Below are 17,793 nucleotides of genomic sequence, written 5' to 3'. Positions count from 1 at the left end.
AATTTAGAATAGTAGATGCATGATACTCATATATATACAGCACTAGAATGAACATAATATGTAAACTTATGAGTCAGGCGTAGTCAATACGGGGATAAGTATTTCGAGGAACTAAGAATTATGAGTTCTGATCTGAGTATATTCCAATCAGATTTCTTCCCTGAACTAATTTCAGAATTAATATAATTGTATTATCTAATTAACGATTGATTCAGACTTGACCCAATACTGGAACTCCTTTGCATTCGAAATCACACTTGTGCGTGCTTGACGAACCCACGAAAGGAGTTAGTGCGTCAAGCGGCCCATTTTTACAGCCTCAACTTAGAACCCACCCACACGTAACAATAGAATTAAATTGGCATCCTCTTGGCCCAACTGGAGTAACACTCCAACAATTCATCGGCGTTGGTCGCATAAAAAGACTTACACTTATTTGTTCAAATAATCATTATTAATTAATAACAAATTATTATAATTTCTATCACTTATCAAGAAACCGACCTACAAACACAGATATCAGTCCGTCGGGAGCTTTCTAGTGGGGGCACTACCATACTCAAATTAGTCAAATGGTCATAAACTCTTAACAATGAAAGTAATCAATGCTCAAATAATTCAAATAAAAACATACCTAATGAATGGTGAAATGGGGTATTCTTAATTATATCTGATTGTACTATCCACACAATTGGGTTATTATTATCACTATAAGAAAATGGCTCAACCATAGAAAATCTGGAAATGCAATCACAGTAAAACCAAACCTGCCTTTAAAATTTGCATGTAACTGCATGAGTAATACATAACTTATTTCTTTTATTATTATTTTCCGAGCGAAATAAATTAAAGCTCTTACTAAGAAAATACAAAGAAAGAAACAAGAGTTTGTCCTCCTCTAGAAGAGGGAAGATCTCAACCGTTGGAGAGACCCAGACAAGGAATAAGTGAAGGCAGCCTATTAGCAGTAGCACTCAAAAGTTGACTAAGGATCTATAAGTCTGTCCGGGGTTGTAATTGGCAGGTATAACTTTGTCAGCGACCACTGTCTTGCGGGAATTACTGCCGCCAGCAGTTAGTCTGATAGAGAACGGAGGCTTGTAATTTGATGGCAGATCCACCTTCCAAACAGCACCCCACGACTGTTGCATGGGCAGCCACGCGCCGCCCGAGTCCGCCGCCTGTTTGAGCTCAACTCCCGCCAGCCCATCCCCATCTTCGTATTCAACGGCAGTCGCGAAATAGTTGGCGTTGGAACCAGGGTCCACCCGGAACGCCACTGACACTCCCGGAAAGTTGCACTCCACTCTGAAATGCAAAATAACGTATCCAATTGATTAAGTAATAAAAACCTATCCACGTATGGTTAAACGAGAATTGCTGTCGGGATCCTACGTGTTCGGTTCAAGTCAAATGGAAAATTCTAACTCAAATTGCATTAATCAAATCAGAATATATTACAAATACAATATATTTATCGTATAATAAATATATTACACTTATAATATAAATAAATTAATTAATTCGTTATGACTAACCCCAACTAAAGTAATCTGATTGCCACAAAATATTTCTTTCATGAAAGTTTGTTAAAATATTATTGAACTTGGATCACTCCTACTCTACCAACACTTTGATCAAATATTATGATTTGGGCTACTACTATTACTAGTTCAAAATATAAAATAGCAAACTCTATATTTTCGGTGAAATTTATTTTCAATAATGGTATTAATTTAATTAAACTATGATCAAGCTGAGAGAATACAGAGAGAGAGAGAGAGAATAATAATAATAATAATAATAATAGTAATAGTTTCATACCTCTTATATTGAATTTGCTCAATTCCGACATTCCTAAGCTGATCAGCTTCTCCAGAAGCAGCCATTGTTCCAAAGGAAGTGCCACTCAAATCGAATAAAAGAGATTGAGAGTCGCAGCCAGGACATTCATCCGTTATCACCACCCTCACCGGATTCCCCGAGCATACCTTACTACTTGTACATTTCACCTACATATATTTAAATGATTTTTTTTTCTTGGAAAATGTAATTAAAACCATCCACAAACAAGCACATATATAGAGAAAATTATATGTGATTAATTTGGTAATTAAACCTGAAAACAAGTTCCACAAGCCTTGCCGGAGTTGTAAAGAGAAGCAGCAGCAGCTGTTATCAGGGAAGAAAATGGTGCCGCCTCCACAGCATTTCCATATCCACATGCACCCCCTAATTAATTATATAACACATTTCCATACACCATTCAAATCAAAATCACTTAATTTCTAGTTATGATAAAGACAACATTTTATTTAATTACTCACATTTTTCTTTTTATAATTAGCAGAATTTTAGTATAAAATTAAAGAAATATATATTATAATGCATTCATGAGTTTGCACTTAATAGAACATTGTTCGAATTAAAAATTTTACTATATATATTTGTGAATTTATATGGCACACAGAAAGAGTTGTGGCTGTGTGTGGGCGCGTAAATTAATTAAGGGTAGGTCTAGCTTACCATCACTTCCAGCACCAGAAGGATTGCCATACCAACTGGCTTGGGCGGGCGACCAGTCGGATCCGGACTCAAGTTTTGACACATTTAGGAGTTTGGGATTGAAGGAATAGCAGCACAAGTTAGAGAGAAGAGTAGTAAGTAAAGCTAAGTACGTGAAGAGTGAATAATGCAACACAAAAGCCATCGAACATCAACTAATTATTTAGGAGATGTTGGGATCAGTTGTAGTAGTGGGCAGTGGGGGAGTGATGATTTCCGTAGCTGAAATTCAGCACTATTTATAGAGTGAGCTATAAATGCCCAAATCCACTTTACGTCATGTGGGGTTAACAAGCAATCAACAACTTACTAAACAAAGCTTGATGAATAATTATTAGTATTAAATACTATCATTAATTATGAGTATGTATATTTAATTATTATAATTTTAAGATATTGTATACAACTTTTCAATATTGCTAATTAAGAACTAAACGATTATTGTAAAGTTGTTATTATGTAGTGACAACATGCATGATAAAAACAAATACAGTTATCACTGTATTTATGTGCTTCCATCATAAATTAAAACAATTAACTCCAGAATCCTGTGGATTAAAATAGAATTTTGGAGTTTTGGAGGTACTTAATTGTAAATTTTACTATAATTAAGATATGCACACCAGAGTTTAAGGACCAGCGTGTGCTTTTCTTTTTCAAATGGGAATCAAAACTAATTCTCCAATTATACCGAAATTTGAACTCGTGATTTATTTTTCATAAAAACAATAAATCAGTATTGAGCTTCTCGATTGTACCTAACTAGAGACCCCATGTCTATTATTATTAGCTAGCTAGTCCTCTGTCTTCAAGTCACAGGATTGGCATGAGTTGCAGGGACGGATTAATTGTTTGACGGGCCATGAACCATACGGACCGTCCAGTTTGACGGGTCAAGTGCGCATGTGTTGCAGCAATTCTCAGTTAAAATAAAACATTTTTTGATTTTATTCAATCATATTTGAGGCTTTTACCCAACAAAACAGAAAATGTAAATATTAAGCTTGTTTTCTTTTTGTTTTTTCTTTAGCAGGATAATAATAATACTGTAATAGTGTAGTTGAAAGAGAGTGAGGCAAGAAAAACTGGCGTTAACATAGCCGGTAATGTTGGGTGGTATTGACCGTTGGCCGTTATTATCACATGACTGACGGTTACACTTTGGAACTCTCACACAAATCCCATGTGGCCGCTGTATACACAACCCCATAATATGAGGCGGAGATTTGGGTCTTCCTTTTCAACTCATTTCCAAGTGTTTCTAGAAATGTTTTCTTTTTTTTTTTTTTTCCTTAATCTTCTCATGCTGTCGAATGCCTTACACGAAGAGTATATATATGTACATGAAATTGTTTTTCTTTTTAATATATGAAAATACCAACTTTTTATTTCAAACAAAATATCTATATTTTTTAAAGAAATAAAGGTGGTTTTCATTAATGTTTTAGGAGTATGGTATATTTTGGAATGAGAAATTTGAGTGAACCACCCCATGTGTCAATTGTAAATGAGGGGTTTTTGTCAAAAAGCACCTAGACTTCCTCTGTGTAGCCAAAGTCTTTTTCAAAACTGAAATCGTGAGATCATAAAGTTACAGTGAATAATATTTTACTGATCTCATTGCATACCATATTATTTGGAACAAGGTTGTGTGTGCGGCCCAAGCCTCTTGTTTGGGAACTAATGATATTACCATATTCTTCATATCATTTGCAACAAGGAGCTTGCAAGTATTATAAGCTCCAATAGTTTATTTTCTTAGAGAAATACCATTTCAAAAACAAACTCGAGGAACTCATGGTGCTCAAATAAATAATATCTGACGGAATAGGACATTAATCACGGCGCAACAGGCTTTAGCCAAAAATATTAAAAGAAAATTCCAAGAGTTATAAACTTATATCGTTACTTATGCAAACAAAAATATGCTTCATGTCTATTGTTGTGAGGTCCTTCTATAAACGAATTTGTGATTTGAAAACCTTATATGATATTACTCTGTATGGATTTAAAGTTCTTAATCCCTACTTTGTAAAGAAAATGAAATCTTAATATTAAAACTGATTTTTACCACTCCTAATAATAACATAAAAATCTTGAGAAATGAACATAAAAATTAAATAAATAGAACTCTGATTTCCATAGGTCTCACATGTAACTATAACAATCTTGTCTTCTTACGTAGAATTTTGAGGAGACAGGGGGTATTTAAAGTCAAGAAAGCTACATTTTGCAGCTTCAATATCACATGGGTGTCATTGTAATTAGAAGATCTAACGAGATTCACTTGGAATTTAATTACGACAACAAAATGTCATAAAATGTGACGAAAAAGAGTGACTTTTTGTCATGTTCATCTTCAATGCCCCGAATTAGCTGACTAATTATCCGATTTTACGTATTTCAATTCCCACAAGCTTGTTTTAGGTTTTTTTTTCTTTTTCCAAAAGACTATCTAATTTTATTTTTATCCACTTTTTATTTATTTTTAACAAACATGGCTCGTTTTTTATTCTACTATAATTTTTTATTTTTTTTACAAAATTCATTTCTATAAAATTAAAAGTTTTTTGCAAAAACACTCCCTATAACTTTTTTCTTCAGACATTATATAATGGGCCTACTTTCATCTGATCCAAGGAACTCAGCCTGCATTTAATTGGATTGGATCGAGATTATATCAGGGCCAGCCCAAGATTATATCCAAAGGAATTCAGTTCTCCTGAGGCTTGTTCGTGGCTCGTTAAATACTTGGGGAGAATTTGCAATTACTTACAAATATGTTATATAGTAAGGGTGGTTTTTTGCAATTACTTTAAAATAAAATACTTATCAGAGTTTTTTACTTCAAAGAATTATTTTGAAGTATTTGAAAAACCAAGTTCAGCTTTTGGAACTATAAATAAAATAGTTTCAGGCTAATAGTTATAAATGACCAGTGATGCCTTTTAGTTGTTTCGATTTTTTTTTATAAATAAATTCAATACGATATGTTAAAAAATTATATTTTGTTATTAAATTCTCCTTAAACCTCACTTTTCTAAAACACTATTAACTTTACCGTTTTTCGCTCCTAGTTGTTTTGTTAATATCAACGAATTCAGTTAAGTTTCACAAATAAAAAGAAATATTTGTTATATGAAAGCAAACCTCAAAGATACTAAATATAATTTTTAAAATCACAGAAAGTTTACGTGTAATTACACCAAATATCGAGAAAGGGGAATGTAACTATCCCTTATTCTTAATTTTTTCATTGATGCTAAAAGTTGTGATGGGATGTCATTATCCATTTTTTTTTTTTTCTTAGAATTAATGGATTCAACAATACAAGAAAATCTTTTAAAAATAGAAGTCCTCCAAAACGATACCTAACTTGAAAATAACTATATCAGACCTAGAAACGACATTCCGATGAAATAAACAAAAAAGTATATATATATGCACCTCATCGACCGATCAAGAAGTAGGAAAGGTAGAAGCGGGAGAGTACTTTCCTCAACAATTTGTCGTTATTAGGGATCTTAATTAACATAAAATCCATCTCGAGATTTGGTGAATGTCTCATTTAAGAAGACAAGTTTGGGGCAAGCGTCGGAGTTTCTTATGAGCTTCATAGGGATCAAATCAAATTTTGGTCTTTGTTTATTCCTCACCCATTCTACTTAAAAGGCTGACAGCCAAGCGCTCTACCTTTATTTGTTTGTTAATATGTAGTGAGCTGTACATTCATTAAACTAAGAGTGGATTATTATTATTAAGTTAATTTTGCTTAATTAAGCATGAACAAAATTTAATCTTCATGATAATTATATTTGTCTTGTCGGTCAATCATTAGATTTTTGGGCAGGAACATATCCTTCTTTCTTCATTGTATCTGTGGTTTTATTTTATTTAATATATATAATTAACCCCATCATCATTAGCGTAAACTTTCCATGTCTTAAATCATATTATTGAATTAAGGTCACCCTTGATTAAATCATATATATATATATATATATATGAATAATTATTAAAAAAAAAATGTAATTAATTCTAGAAAGCTGCAGACAGCATGATAACTTGCAGATCTCCTTACAACATAATCTTCATGTTTCCAGGCAAACCAAATTATCAACAAAATAAAAAATAAAAATAAATCAAAGCATAATATACTCAAGATATTCAAAATTTCAATCAATGTAATAATAATAATAATAATAATAATAATAATAATAATAATAATAATAATAATAATAATAATATTAATAATAATAATAATGTCATAATATACGCAAGACATTGAGAAGACGACAAGTCTGGCGAGCAATGATGGCAGGCACAAAGAGAATCAGCCCCCTAAGTCCACTATATATTCTTCCTCCATATATACATATATATATATATAGGAAAAATACTTTAGGATAAGTTTCCAAAATTCCATAATTAAATATAAGATTTTTAATTTAATTGCACAACATATATATCAGATGTATGTTGTTTTTTCTTTTTTTAATTATCTGAGGTTTCTGTTTGATTGCTAATTTGTTATAATTAATTGATTTAGGTGCTTCGACGTAATTCTTACTAAACTAATAATCAGTTAAGTAATATCTTAATATTATAATTATCACTTCTCAAATTTCAGAAGAAAAAAAAAAACAAAGAGAGAAAGAAATCTAATGAAAACATCTGGAAAAGAAATTTCCAGAAAATTCATAATTCATTTATATAATTAAACCTCAAAGAGGATTTAAATTACAGTTTTTCCTGTACAAATTGTTATGATCAGATGATCAATTGTTATATACTGTTTTTATATAAACATATGTATGTCTGAAAATCATGAATCTACAGCAAAAGACGAGCAATCTGATCATCGTATCTTCTTTCTTGTACTGTTTGTCTGGTTTTGATCTCCTCAGCACACCTCAAAGTCCTCTCTATTTGGTACCCTCCGCCAATGCTCACTTCCCTCTCCAAATGGCAGCAATAGCTCTCATAGACACTCACATTCACATGCAATTTGAACTTCATCAAGAACAAGAATTCAACCTCCAGTTTGTTCAATTCGTTCGTTGTCAATCCTCCCACACGAGCAAAGTATGAATTTCTGTAATTCCTGTCCAAATTAATCATCATACAAAAAAATAGAATAAGTAATACATCATCATTAATTTTTTCGACAAATTAATTAATATACACATATATAAACTCGACTTAATTAGACATTTTCATATTAATTATTTGTAATTAAATCATGAAATTTTTGTACAATAATAATATTTCCATACGTGCATTAATCATAAATTCCAATCTTTTTTTTAGAAAAAGAAAAAGAAAAGAATTTCTAGCTGTGATAAACTAAATAAATATTTGTAGTTGGTATGGAAAAATAAATATTGAGCAAGTAGGGAAGAAGAAATTAAGGGGAAATGACTTACATATCCTCGACATACTTAGATGCCACCATAATTGTAGTGATGAGCAGCCTATGCACATTCCTGGCTCCAATCCTGAACTCAGGGTAAAACTGGCAAAACCTGTCGATATAAACATAGGCAACAACGTAGACCGACGGTCCAGCTCTAGTGTATCTAAAGATCCTCTCTAAATACGATTGAATCGTCATGTCGGGCGTCTCATTGCAGTCGAATACTCGTGTTTTAGAAACCCCCGTCCATTTGGAGTACTTCTTAGCGATTCTTTCGTTCCTGGCCATCGTTCTCTCGATCAGGGATGCAAGAACTGAAATGACTAAAGGCGTGTTTGAGTTTTCTTGGTATGAGTATGAGTAGAGATCATATCTCAGCTTTCTTGGAGATATTAAGGCCATTTTTCCCCTTTCTTGGTGGGGAGGGGCTGTTTGGATTGAGAGAAAGGTAGAATTGGAATTGGAATTGGAATTAGAGTTTTTGATTTTTGTATATGTGTGGGAATTTGAAAGGGCGTTTGAGAGGGATTTATATGAAGGGGAGTGAGAGAGAGAGGGTTGGTGAGTGTGTGAGGAAAGAGAGGAGTAGCTTCTTATAATAGTTTATGTATATTTATTGAATTGAACATATATATAATTGTATTATAAAAATAAATTTGAAGGTGGGTGGGAAGGATGGAGAATATCAAATTACAAGATATTTGCCTCCTAATTGTAAAGGCAGCCTCCAGACACAACAGCTTGCATTCTGCTTTAAATAAATGCTGGATTACATATAATATATTATATATATACATATATATGCACACAACTATTTTATATTACTTCTCATAAATACATCTACTTTTAGACTTCAAAAAAATAATAAATTCAGGGAGGCTAATTTATTTTACCATCTTCTGTACGAACAAGTTCAGTTGAATTATATTTATGTATGTTAATTAGAATATTTTTTTATGTTATACAAAATTTTAGTTGATTTCGATTTCAATAACCATTATGATTGAAACAAACTTAAAAAAAATTGCAAATTAATTATTTTTTTAATAGATATTATCCATTTATACAATTCACAGTATTTTCATACTTGTGCTCCTACAATTAAGTTAGACAAGAATTGAAGAGGTTATTGGCGTCTGTAATCTCCATTATGAATAGGGAAAATATGTTATTACAGGCGCCGACAGTGGGTGGAGGGGTAAGAGCAGGGAAATAAATGTAAGAAAAATATGTGGAAGTATTGAAATGTGTTAGGTCAGAGATGGGGCCCACGCATTCATTAAAGGCAGTCTTTGTCTTGAGATTTGTGTCAAAATTTAATTTTTCAAGAGTTGGAGTTAGTGAGAGTGAGTGTGTGTGTGTGTGTGTAGTACAAGTCACACGTGCACTGGCTTAGCCGAAACCATCAAAATCTTCGTTTGCAACTTGCGGTTCATGCCAAAGGTACGTACGTGCAGCCGCAGGGGGTTTCCTGGAAAATTAAACCCCACCATTACAACCTTCCCCATGTGAAAGTTTTTCACCTCATCAATATCATGCTTTTCTTCATTTCAATTAATGTATAAATAAATTTTAGTTTACATCTGCGGAAGTAAACGGTAATCATTGTATGAATACATATATAAATGGATCAAAAGTACTCAATTTGTGCGTTAATATCAACTAAAAAATTTCAGCTCATCTTCTTGGAGTTATGTCCAAATACATAAATATTTTTTCTTTTTTTTTTACTTTGCGACACTATGGATATACCCACTAATGGAGGTACTTGTATTGTCGCCTATAATTGAATAAATGTATATTTATAATTACAACTATTATTTCCATATATGTATTTGAACATAATTTCAATTAACGCCAAACAATTTTCTTTTTCAATTATTTTAACTCAGTATAACATTACATCAGCCACTAATGATGTGGGTCCTTATGTTGACAAAATAGAGATTATATGTCTGAAAATAATATCTATAGACCAAGAATGTACCTGTTCAATATCCAGTTAAAAGTTGAGGTGAAGAGGTTGGGTTTGGGGTTTCGGCCCCATACGATCTTCTCTCCATACAGCCTGTATGATTGATTGTATGTGTATGAGTATGAGTATGTGGTACCCCTAGTTTCACCACGCTTAGCAGTCAACTGGGTAGAATACAAATTAATTAATCAATCCTGTTCCTGTTCCTGTTCCTGCTCCTGTTCCTGTCTCAAACAAATGAGCCGTAGACGACGACACTACACCGCGCACCATCCTCATATTAACAATCAATAATTCAACCAATACATCCAAAAACACTTCCATTCATTGCACCACCCCCAACTGTCGGCTCTTCCTACATCATTAATTTTATTAATATCTCCAAAATATTAACTACTTCTAATTCAGCAATATACAGTACATTACATGTATTAACAACACACAACTGCCACACAAGATATTTTCTCATAGTATTTTAGGGTGAATTGCAATTTATCCGTCTATTTTATTCAAAAATTAATAAATTTGAGTATTGTGATTTATTATATAATGTCAATGAACATTTTAGAACATTATTCCACATCACAGTTCAAAAGGTACCCTCTTATTATTATTTGATGGGGAAAACCCCAATTTTAATGCAAAATACCGAAAACACCCTTAATGAAGGATATTTTTCATCATTTGAGGGCTGAATATCCGCGCATCTGGAAGGCAGGTCAGGTAGTCCGCCATCCGAACCCGCTTACGACTGAAGACCCTGGCACTTGGAGAGTCGTTCAATCGGGAAGCACATTCCTGCAATGGCAACACGTGGCATAAACATCAGAATCCATGTCGGCCTTATAAATATCCCAACACGCTATATTTTGAAGTAACTGACATTTGATATTTTCGACATACATTCTCCAGTTCGTATATTTTTACCTCGAACAACTCTAACTTGAGCGTCAAAGGGTCATTGTTGGGGACGAACCCGACGAGCCTCGCTTTCTTTTTTTATCCTCAAAACTCAATCACTAGATTTTGGGAGGATACATAGCCGTGATCGAGTTAAACACTTGAGGTCGCATATTTCGAGTAAGATCATTATTATTATTATTAAATGACCATTAAATCCCTATGAATGAGGATGAACCTCATTTCTCAGGAAAAAAGAAAAAGAAAAAAAAAGGCTAAACGATGTCTTTCATTAATATCAGAATCCACATATCCAATCAATGAATTTATGAAGGAGATGTGTCCCTTTCTTTAATTGCATAATTAATTCAACCAACTAAACCTGCCACTGTACGGCTCTCCTCCTCCTATTATCCTAAATTTATTGCTACTTTTCTTTTTCTTTTTCCTTTTTCTTATTAAAGCACCTTCAAATACTATTTTTATTTTTTTAAATAATGTTAGGTAATAAAATATGATTGACAGTATTGGGCCTTGAACCAACGATTTCTTACTCAAATCATTACTTGGGCCTAGCCTTCTAAAATTAGCCGGTCCATGAATTGTTGCGGCCTACATTCTTCATCACATCGATCGAAACGGTCCAGGGCAAATCGCAAAATGAACCTAACTCGACTGGGTCGGATCCAACTACATACAACATACTGTTAGGCTGTGGATTCAAGAACGGATCCACCTTTCTGACATGTCAACTAAAAATTATTCATAAATCAAATTAATATTCGTGGCAGTACTTTTGAAATTTCAAGCTTTCAATTGGATCCTTTTCGGGCGTGATCTTTTCTGTGAATGCATTTATAAACCCCAAATATAGAGCAAGAAAAATCTTGTGTGAATAAGTCCATAAATGGCTAAAAATATCTTACCCTATTTAATGGGTAGAAGACACTGTTCTATTCTAAATACAGTTAAATTAAAGAAGTGGGTAGAGTCAGGATTTTAAATTCTAAAATATTCATGAGTGTAGATAAGTATAAACAGCCTAAAATATCCATGACTTCATTTTTGTACAATGCCATAAAATCTCTATATATAATTTTGAAATAACTAAATTTATTTATAGAGTGGGCAACGATAAATATGAAAGAAATTATATGATTATTTACTGAGTAAATTAATAATAGTCTAGCTACATATTCCTAGTTCCGTTGATTTCCAATGGGCAGTTTGTGGGTATATAGTATCAGACCAAGCTTGCCTTTTAGTTTTCAATCATTTGTGCCCACTGCCACTGCCACTGCCACTGCCCGCCCTCTCTACTTTTGCACTGACAATAATGTGATAAAGCCGGCTGTGAGAGTGGCACCATCACTATCCACTTTCTCCACACATATACCAATAATAATTAAAATGGTTTGTTTCAAGTTTCAACCACACCCAAAAAGTATCAAAAAGGATGACACACAAAAAGATAATATTTTCCACACGACTAAGAAATATTCTTCTACTTTTAACTAATTTTAGTTAAAAATAATAATTATGATCCAATAACGCATTTCTTTATTTATAAATAAATTTTCAAGATGAATATATAGAGAACAGCTTTTTCTTTGCTATTCCTTACATGACCCATGCTAACTGGATTTTAGAATCATTGCCTCACAAAGGTTGTTTGCTTGAGTCTCTATAATTTGATTCCTTCCTCAATTTGTCACATTCTTCGTGTTGTACAATAAAAATATATATGCTGATGAGGATGGTGAAATTATTGGAAATTCTTTCTATGTCTAATCAAGAAATTCTAGACCACTAGATTGAAATAGATGCACATCACTATCCACAATCCAAAGATTTCGTACACCAGAATCAGATACTGAATGGGTTTTCCATTGCACAAGAAAGAAAAATGGACACAAGTTTAGTTCGTCCAATAATATTTCGGGATTTAAAGGAGAATATGGTGACATCAAATTAATAGAGGTTAAAAAAAAAAAAAAAGGTTTTTTCTATCACTGTATCTTTTTTAAAGAAGTGAATTAACTTAGTTGGTGGAAGAAATTAAGAATTGATCCGGGAGCGACATTCAGATTTTCTAATTAAGATGATTGTCTGTCACTTAGTTCGACACATTAATCATTATATAGCAAGTATTATTCTACTTATTATGTAATTTTATTTTTTAATCATCTGACAAATTTTATGCATGTGCCCTCATGTAGAATCGGTTGGATTTCAACATACTCAATTCAAACTAAAATTTCCAATTATTTATTAAATTTCAATTTAAAATAATAAAACAGTGACAATAAAAGTTAATCTAGACTGCACTGAAATGAATATATAAATAGGTTTATTACAATATGCAAACGATTGAAGATTGGTGCACATTCTTATTCGACCCGGTAATCTGAAATATGAATCATTGGTAAAAAAAGAACAGAAAAGAAAGTCTATCCCAACATCTCAAAATTTGTTACGTGAATCTGTATACATTTTTGACACATAAAAACCTTGTATACATAACTGGCTATTCGATCAATCATCCATGAGAGATGCGCATATTGAAATCTAGGTTTTGGTCGAGCCGACTTCCCCTTCTAATTTAAGAGTCCAATGTCCTACTTAAGAATTAATTTGGGGGGACTGTCCACAAGTTTGGGATTTTTTGAATTAATATGTGATATGTATTTTATCATTTCTCTAAGACAAAAATAATTAAACAAGAAAGTACAAAAATTCTGAGGTATATTTGATATTTTTGTCTCAGCTCTTGCTAACACAAAGATCAATTCTTATAAAGTTGATGAGAAAAGAGAATTTGTTTGTAAAGTTTCTTTATTATCAACTTTTTGGACCCAAACCCGAAGCCGAACCAGAACCAGAACCCGAACCCGCTGAACCGACTGGTGGCTGTTGCATTTGTTGATATAAAGCTGCCAGCCTACTATAAGCATCCATGGCCATTGGCTGCAAAATCGCAATTGTATCAGTCAAAATATATCTCACCCATTATACTCAAGCATATATATATATATATATAATTTAATTTCCTTTATTTTTGTATTATAGAAAATAACCCAACTATTTAGCACATATTGAATTATTTGAGATGTTAAAAAGTCAAGTTAAACTTATATACCAAAAAAATAGAATATATAAAAAAAAATTGTTGTCAAAAAGTAATAATGGTAATTATATAATAAAACTTACTTGGGATTGACATGCAAGAAATACCGATAAAGGGTCTGGGAACGTTGAACCCGTCGGCGCTGACATACGATCCCCTGAGGGCAAGGGCATGAAGGGGTGGGTGGGTGGAATAACAGGCGGCATTCCGTTCGCGTGGCTTATAGCATTCATGTCCATAACGCCTGCCATTCCCATACCCATGCCAATGCCCATTCCCATGTGAGGCATCATAGACATCTGAAGTTGTTGCTGCATGGCTAATGGCAACATCATAGATGATATATTTATTCTCCCCATCATTTGTACTTGAGCTTGCAATTGTCTCAGGTACTCTATTACTTCGTCCAACATTGAGGCTTTGTCAGTCTGCATGTTAATAGAATATGCATGTGAGTCCATGTAAGATATATATATATATATATGTGGTACATCATACATGATAAATATATGTGAAATAAATGTACAAATATATGTATATATATAAAGAAAAATTAGATTAAGTAAATTTTTGAGCAAATATAGCATCTGTAAATCAATTAATTATATATGGGATTCCAGGATTAATATAACACAAGATCAAAACTAAATACACATTTTACACTTTAATAATCATATTATTAATTCAATTTATTAATATTATAATAAGAACTGAAATAGTCTTTCTCTCCTTTATATATAAGACTTTGTGATGGTCCTAAACAAAATATTTATAATATATATATATATATGTTGATGACTCTTTTATTTTAGAATTTGATTGTATCTACCATTCCATTTGATGTATACATGCATGCCATGTATACGATACTTATAGTTTCGTTAAATGTAGAAACATAACATGACAAGCAGGTATGTAAAGGTAGAGGGCATGCAGGCAGCTTCCCCCATCATATCATAGGTTCTATACCATAAAAAGGAAAGTTTATTCTATGTATTCTGTTACCTTGCTGGAATTTGGGACCAACTTCTGCAATGTCTTCATCCTTTGATTTATTTTGTCTCTTCTTTTCTGTTCCACCAAAAATACATTTATACATTAAAACCCAATTCTCTCTTTTTATTTGTAACCATAATTGTATTAATTAATATCATCATGATCTATATTTAAATTCCATTCTTTAATTTATTAGATCCCATCACATCCAGGTAAATAAAGTATATAACAAAATAAAAATTTATTTACTCATCGTAAATTTTAAAAAAAAATGACTAATAATATTTACTATATATATAATTAAATTGAAGAATAATATATATGCATGATCAATCAATCTAAAAGTGAATTAAAATTAAGGAACCTACACGTTCAGACTGATTATGAACGTCGGCCGCCCTACTCCTTTTAGTTGAAACCGAGGATTTTTCATTTCCTTTGTTTTTGGCCTCCTCGTCACCTGTCTGCCTCTGCAATGATGATCATATACTTAAATCTTTGGCAAGCATGTAATAAGCTTACTTAAACCCAAACCTAAAAAATAATAATATTAAATCACTTTAATTAGTAATAAACACAATTTTGAAGATTGGGTGGGAGTCACGTGCTTGTGATCTGCTGTGAGATACGGAGTCATGGGCGTCGCCGGAGGCCTTTGAACATTCTTTGCCTGAGATGGTCTCTTTTGGACACGTGGACCCACCGCAGGTATTGAGCGATATCAGGCAGCTGTCTCTCCCCCCACAAGTGGCGCTCTTACTCACGCTCCCATTAGTTCTAAAACTATTGATTCCCATGCTTGACATTGGAGCGTCGGCTTCTAAGTGGGCGCCGCCATCACCACCATAAGAACCCACGCACGTGGAGCATTCCACCTTGCAAGCGCCGATTTCCCCAGGGGCAGGGTTCAACACTTGTAGGAGTTTTTCTTGATTATGATCTTTGATATGGATGTTATTATTGCAGGGGACGAGAGCGTCCATGGTCACGGCGGTGGAGGGGCTAGCGGTTGGGTTAACCAGAGCAACATGGTGGTCAAACCAAGGCACAAGATCATTATTAGTATTGACTCCACCATCCACGGCGGACTTTGGGTGGGGGTGACGGGTGGCTTGGTTGACTATTGACTCGAGCGTGCCCCCGGCGCATGGCTTATCCCACGTATTGTATTTGGTGAGAGAAGATGTGCGAGTAAGTTTGTCAATTACGCGCGGGGTACGTAAATCATGCATGGTTAGCTGTCCATTTTCCCATGTTAGCTCCGCCACTTCACACTCCAAGCTGCACATATACAAGTACGCAAAAATATAGGTACTTAAAAAATAACCCTTACAAGCCTATAAAAATATCAAAATGAAAATACCCTTACAAGCAAACTAGGTCTTAAATTCATTGTACAACAACGTTATAATTCTTATATAACTTTGGGAACGTACATACGTACTCGGGCAATAAACTAAGACAAAGAAAAAATAAAAAATTGAGAAATTACGGACGAGGGGACATGGGGTGGTGCGCAGTCGATAGAATGAGCATGAAGATTGAGGGTAGGCACTGGGGGAGAGTTGTGGTCGAAATTCCAGCTTGGTACACACTGATTCATGTTGAGAGGAGGATCTTCTTCTTGATGTTGTACCTAAGATGAGTACTTATGTACATGGGAGCAAATCAATATTTATGATTTTTGGAGAAGAAAAGACATTCTTGTCGTAAAAAAAAAAGGTAGTCTTAACTCTGTGCTAAGATGTATATATGAACGGGTGTGGGTGTGTGGTTTTTGAGAGTAGTGGAGAGAGGGATCCCACTGCATATTTATGATTCTTGTATGTAGAGATAAGAACAAGCACAACTTGAGAGAGAAGGCAAAGTTTATGGTCCATGGTAGAAATATTCAAAGCTAGCTTCTCATCCCCTGCACATTGACCATTGTGAAATATTTTTCGGGTCCTCGTGATTCTTTTCTATTCAATTGCAAATTAAAATTTGATTCTGTATTTTATTTAATATATACATTATATGTATAAATATTTTTTAAAATATATAGATATGTTGTGGTTGAATTTTATACACGTTACAAAAACGATATTATGGACCAAATAAAAAATTGAGTGACAATTTATTAAAATCATAAGAATTTTTAATTCTTTTGTCACGAAAACAATTTTCATAGTCTAACAACAACAATTATTTTGTAAAACTTGTCACCAAATAATCCCGTTACATGGTAAATACTGCTAGTTATTAAAGGAAAGAAGTCACAACCAACGATCGTGGTCGTACAATAATTAAGGATGCAAGAAGAAAGCCCCTGAAACATATTTAACATGTTGAGTGAATCAATCGCATAATAAAAAAAGTCATGCGTAAGAATTGTGTACGTAATTTATCAATCATATTATATAAAAAACAATGCTACAAAAGTAAATAAACCTTCACTCTTCACTTGGGAGGGAGGAGATTTTATTTATTGGTGTCAATTAAATGGTTTGTGGGCGTTTGTTGCTCTGCATAGTGCTTTAAAATGAATAAGTCTCACATTACATAAATTTAAGCGTACTGCGTGTTTGATCTGTTAAAAAAAAATAATAATAAGCATTTTGCGGACATGTTTTAAATCAAATAAGGGTTCTTGTGTTGACTCCAGGATTAGTTGATATTTACATTAATACGTATAGTGTATATTTATACTATCAATACGTATAATGTATATTTATTAAATAAAGAATATGATCGATGCATTTAATAATATTTTGTAATAAAAATTTTGAATTGGTTTAACTGGCCCAATTCTATGAGGAATAATGGAGAAAAAGT

General features: G+C 33.1%; 3 protein-coding genes across 3 annotated transcripts; all 3 read right to left on the bottom strand.

Moving 5' to 3' along the window:
* On the bottom strand, positions 800-2,773 carry LOC105174203 (putative expansin-B2). The gene is made up of 4 exons (XM_011096233.2): positions 2,527-2,773; positions 2,120-2,232; positions 1,825-2,012; positions 800-1,308 (listed from the first exon to the last, which is right to left on the bottom strand). Exons 1-4 carry the CDS (start codon positions 2,708-2,710, stop codon positions 975-977), a joined length of 819 nt encoding a protein of 272 aa, XP_011094535.1. The 5' UTR covers positions 2,711-2,773; the 3' UTR covers positions 800-974.
* On the bottom strand, positions 7,374-8,533 carry LOC105170931 (cyclin-U2-1). Its single transcript, XM_011091874.2, has 2 exons — positions 7,992-8,533; positions 7,374-7,669 (listed from the first exon to the last, which is right to left on the bottom strand). Exons 1-2 carry the CDS (start codon positions 8,381-8,383, stop codon positions 7,399-7,401), a joined length of 663 nt encoding a protein of 220 aa, XP_011090176.1. The 5' UTR covers positions 8,384-8,533; the 3' UTR covers positions 7,374-7,398.
* On the bottom strand, positions 13,255-16,744 carry LOC105174193 (transcription factor UNE10-like). The gene is made up of 6 exons (XM_020694959.1): positions 16,476-16,744; positions 15,558-16,260; positions 15,348-15,449; positions 14,989-15,054; positions 14,067-14,411; positions 13,255-13,823 (listed from the first exon to the last, which is right to left on the bottom strand). The coding sequence occupies exons 1-6, from the start codon at positions 16,580-16,582 to the stop codon at positions 13,698-13,700; spliced, it is 1,449 nt and encodes a 482-aa protein (XP_020550618.1). The 5' UTR covers positions 16,583-16,744; the 3' UTR covers positions 13,255-13,697.

Source organism: Sesamum indicum, linkage group LG1 (genome assembly GCF_000512975.1).
Source record: "Sesamum indicum cultivar Zhongzhi No. 13 linkage group LG1, S_indicum_v1.0, whole genome shotgun sequence".
In the NCBI taxonomy this organism is placed as follows: Eukaryota; Viridiplantae; Streptophyta; class Magnoliopsida; order Lamiales; family Pedaliaceae; genus Sesamum; species Sesamum indicum.
Note: the sequence above shows the minus strand (reverse complement) of the source record. Positions and strands in the feature narration are given on the sequence as shown.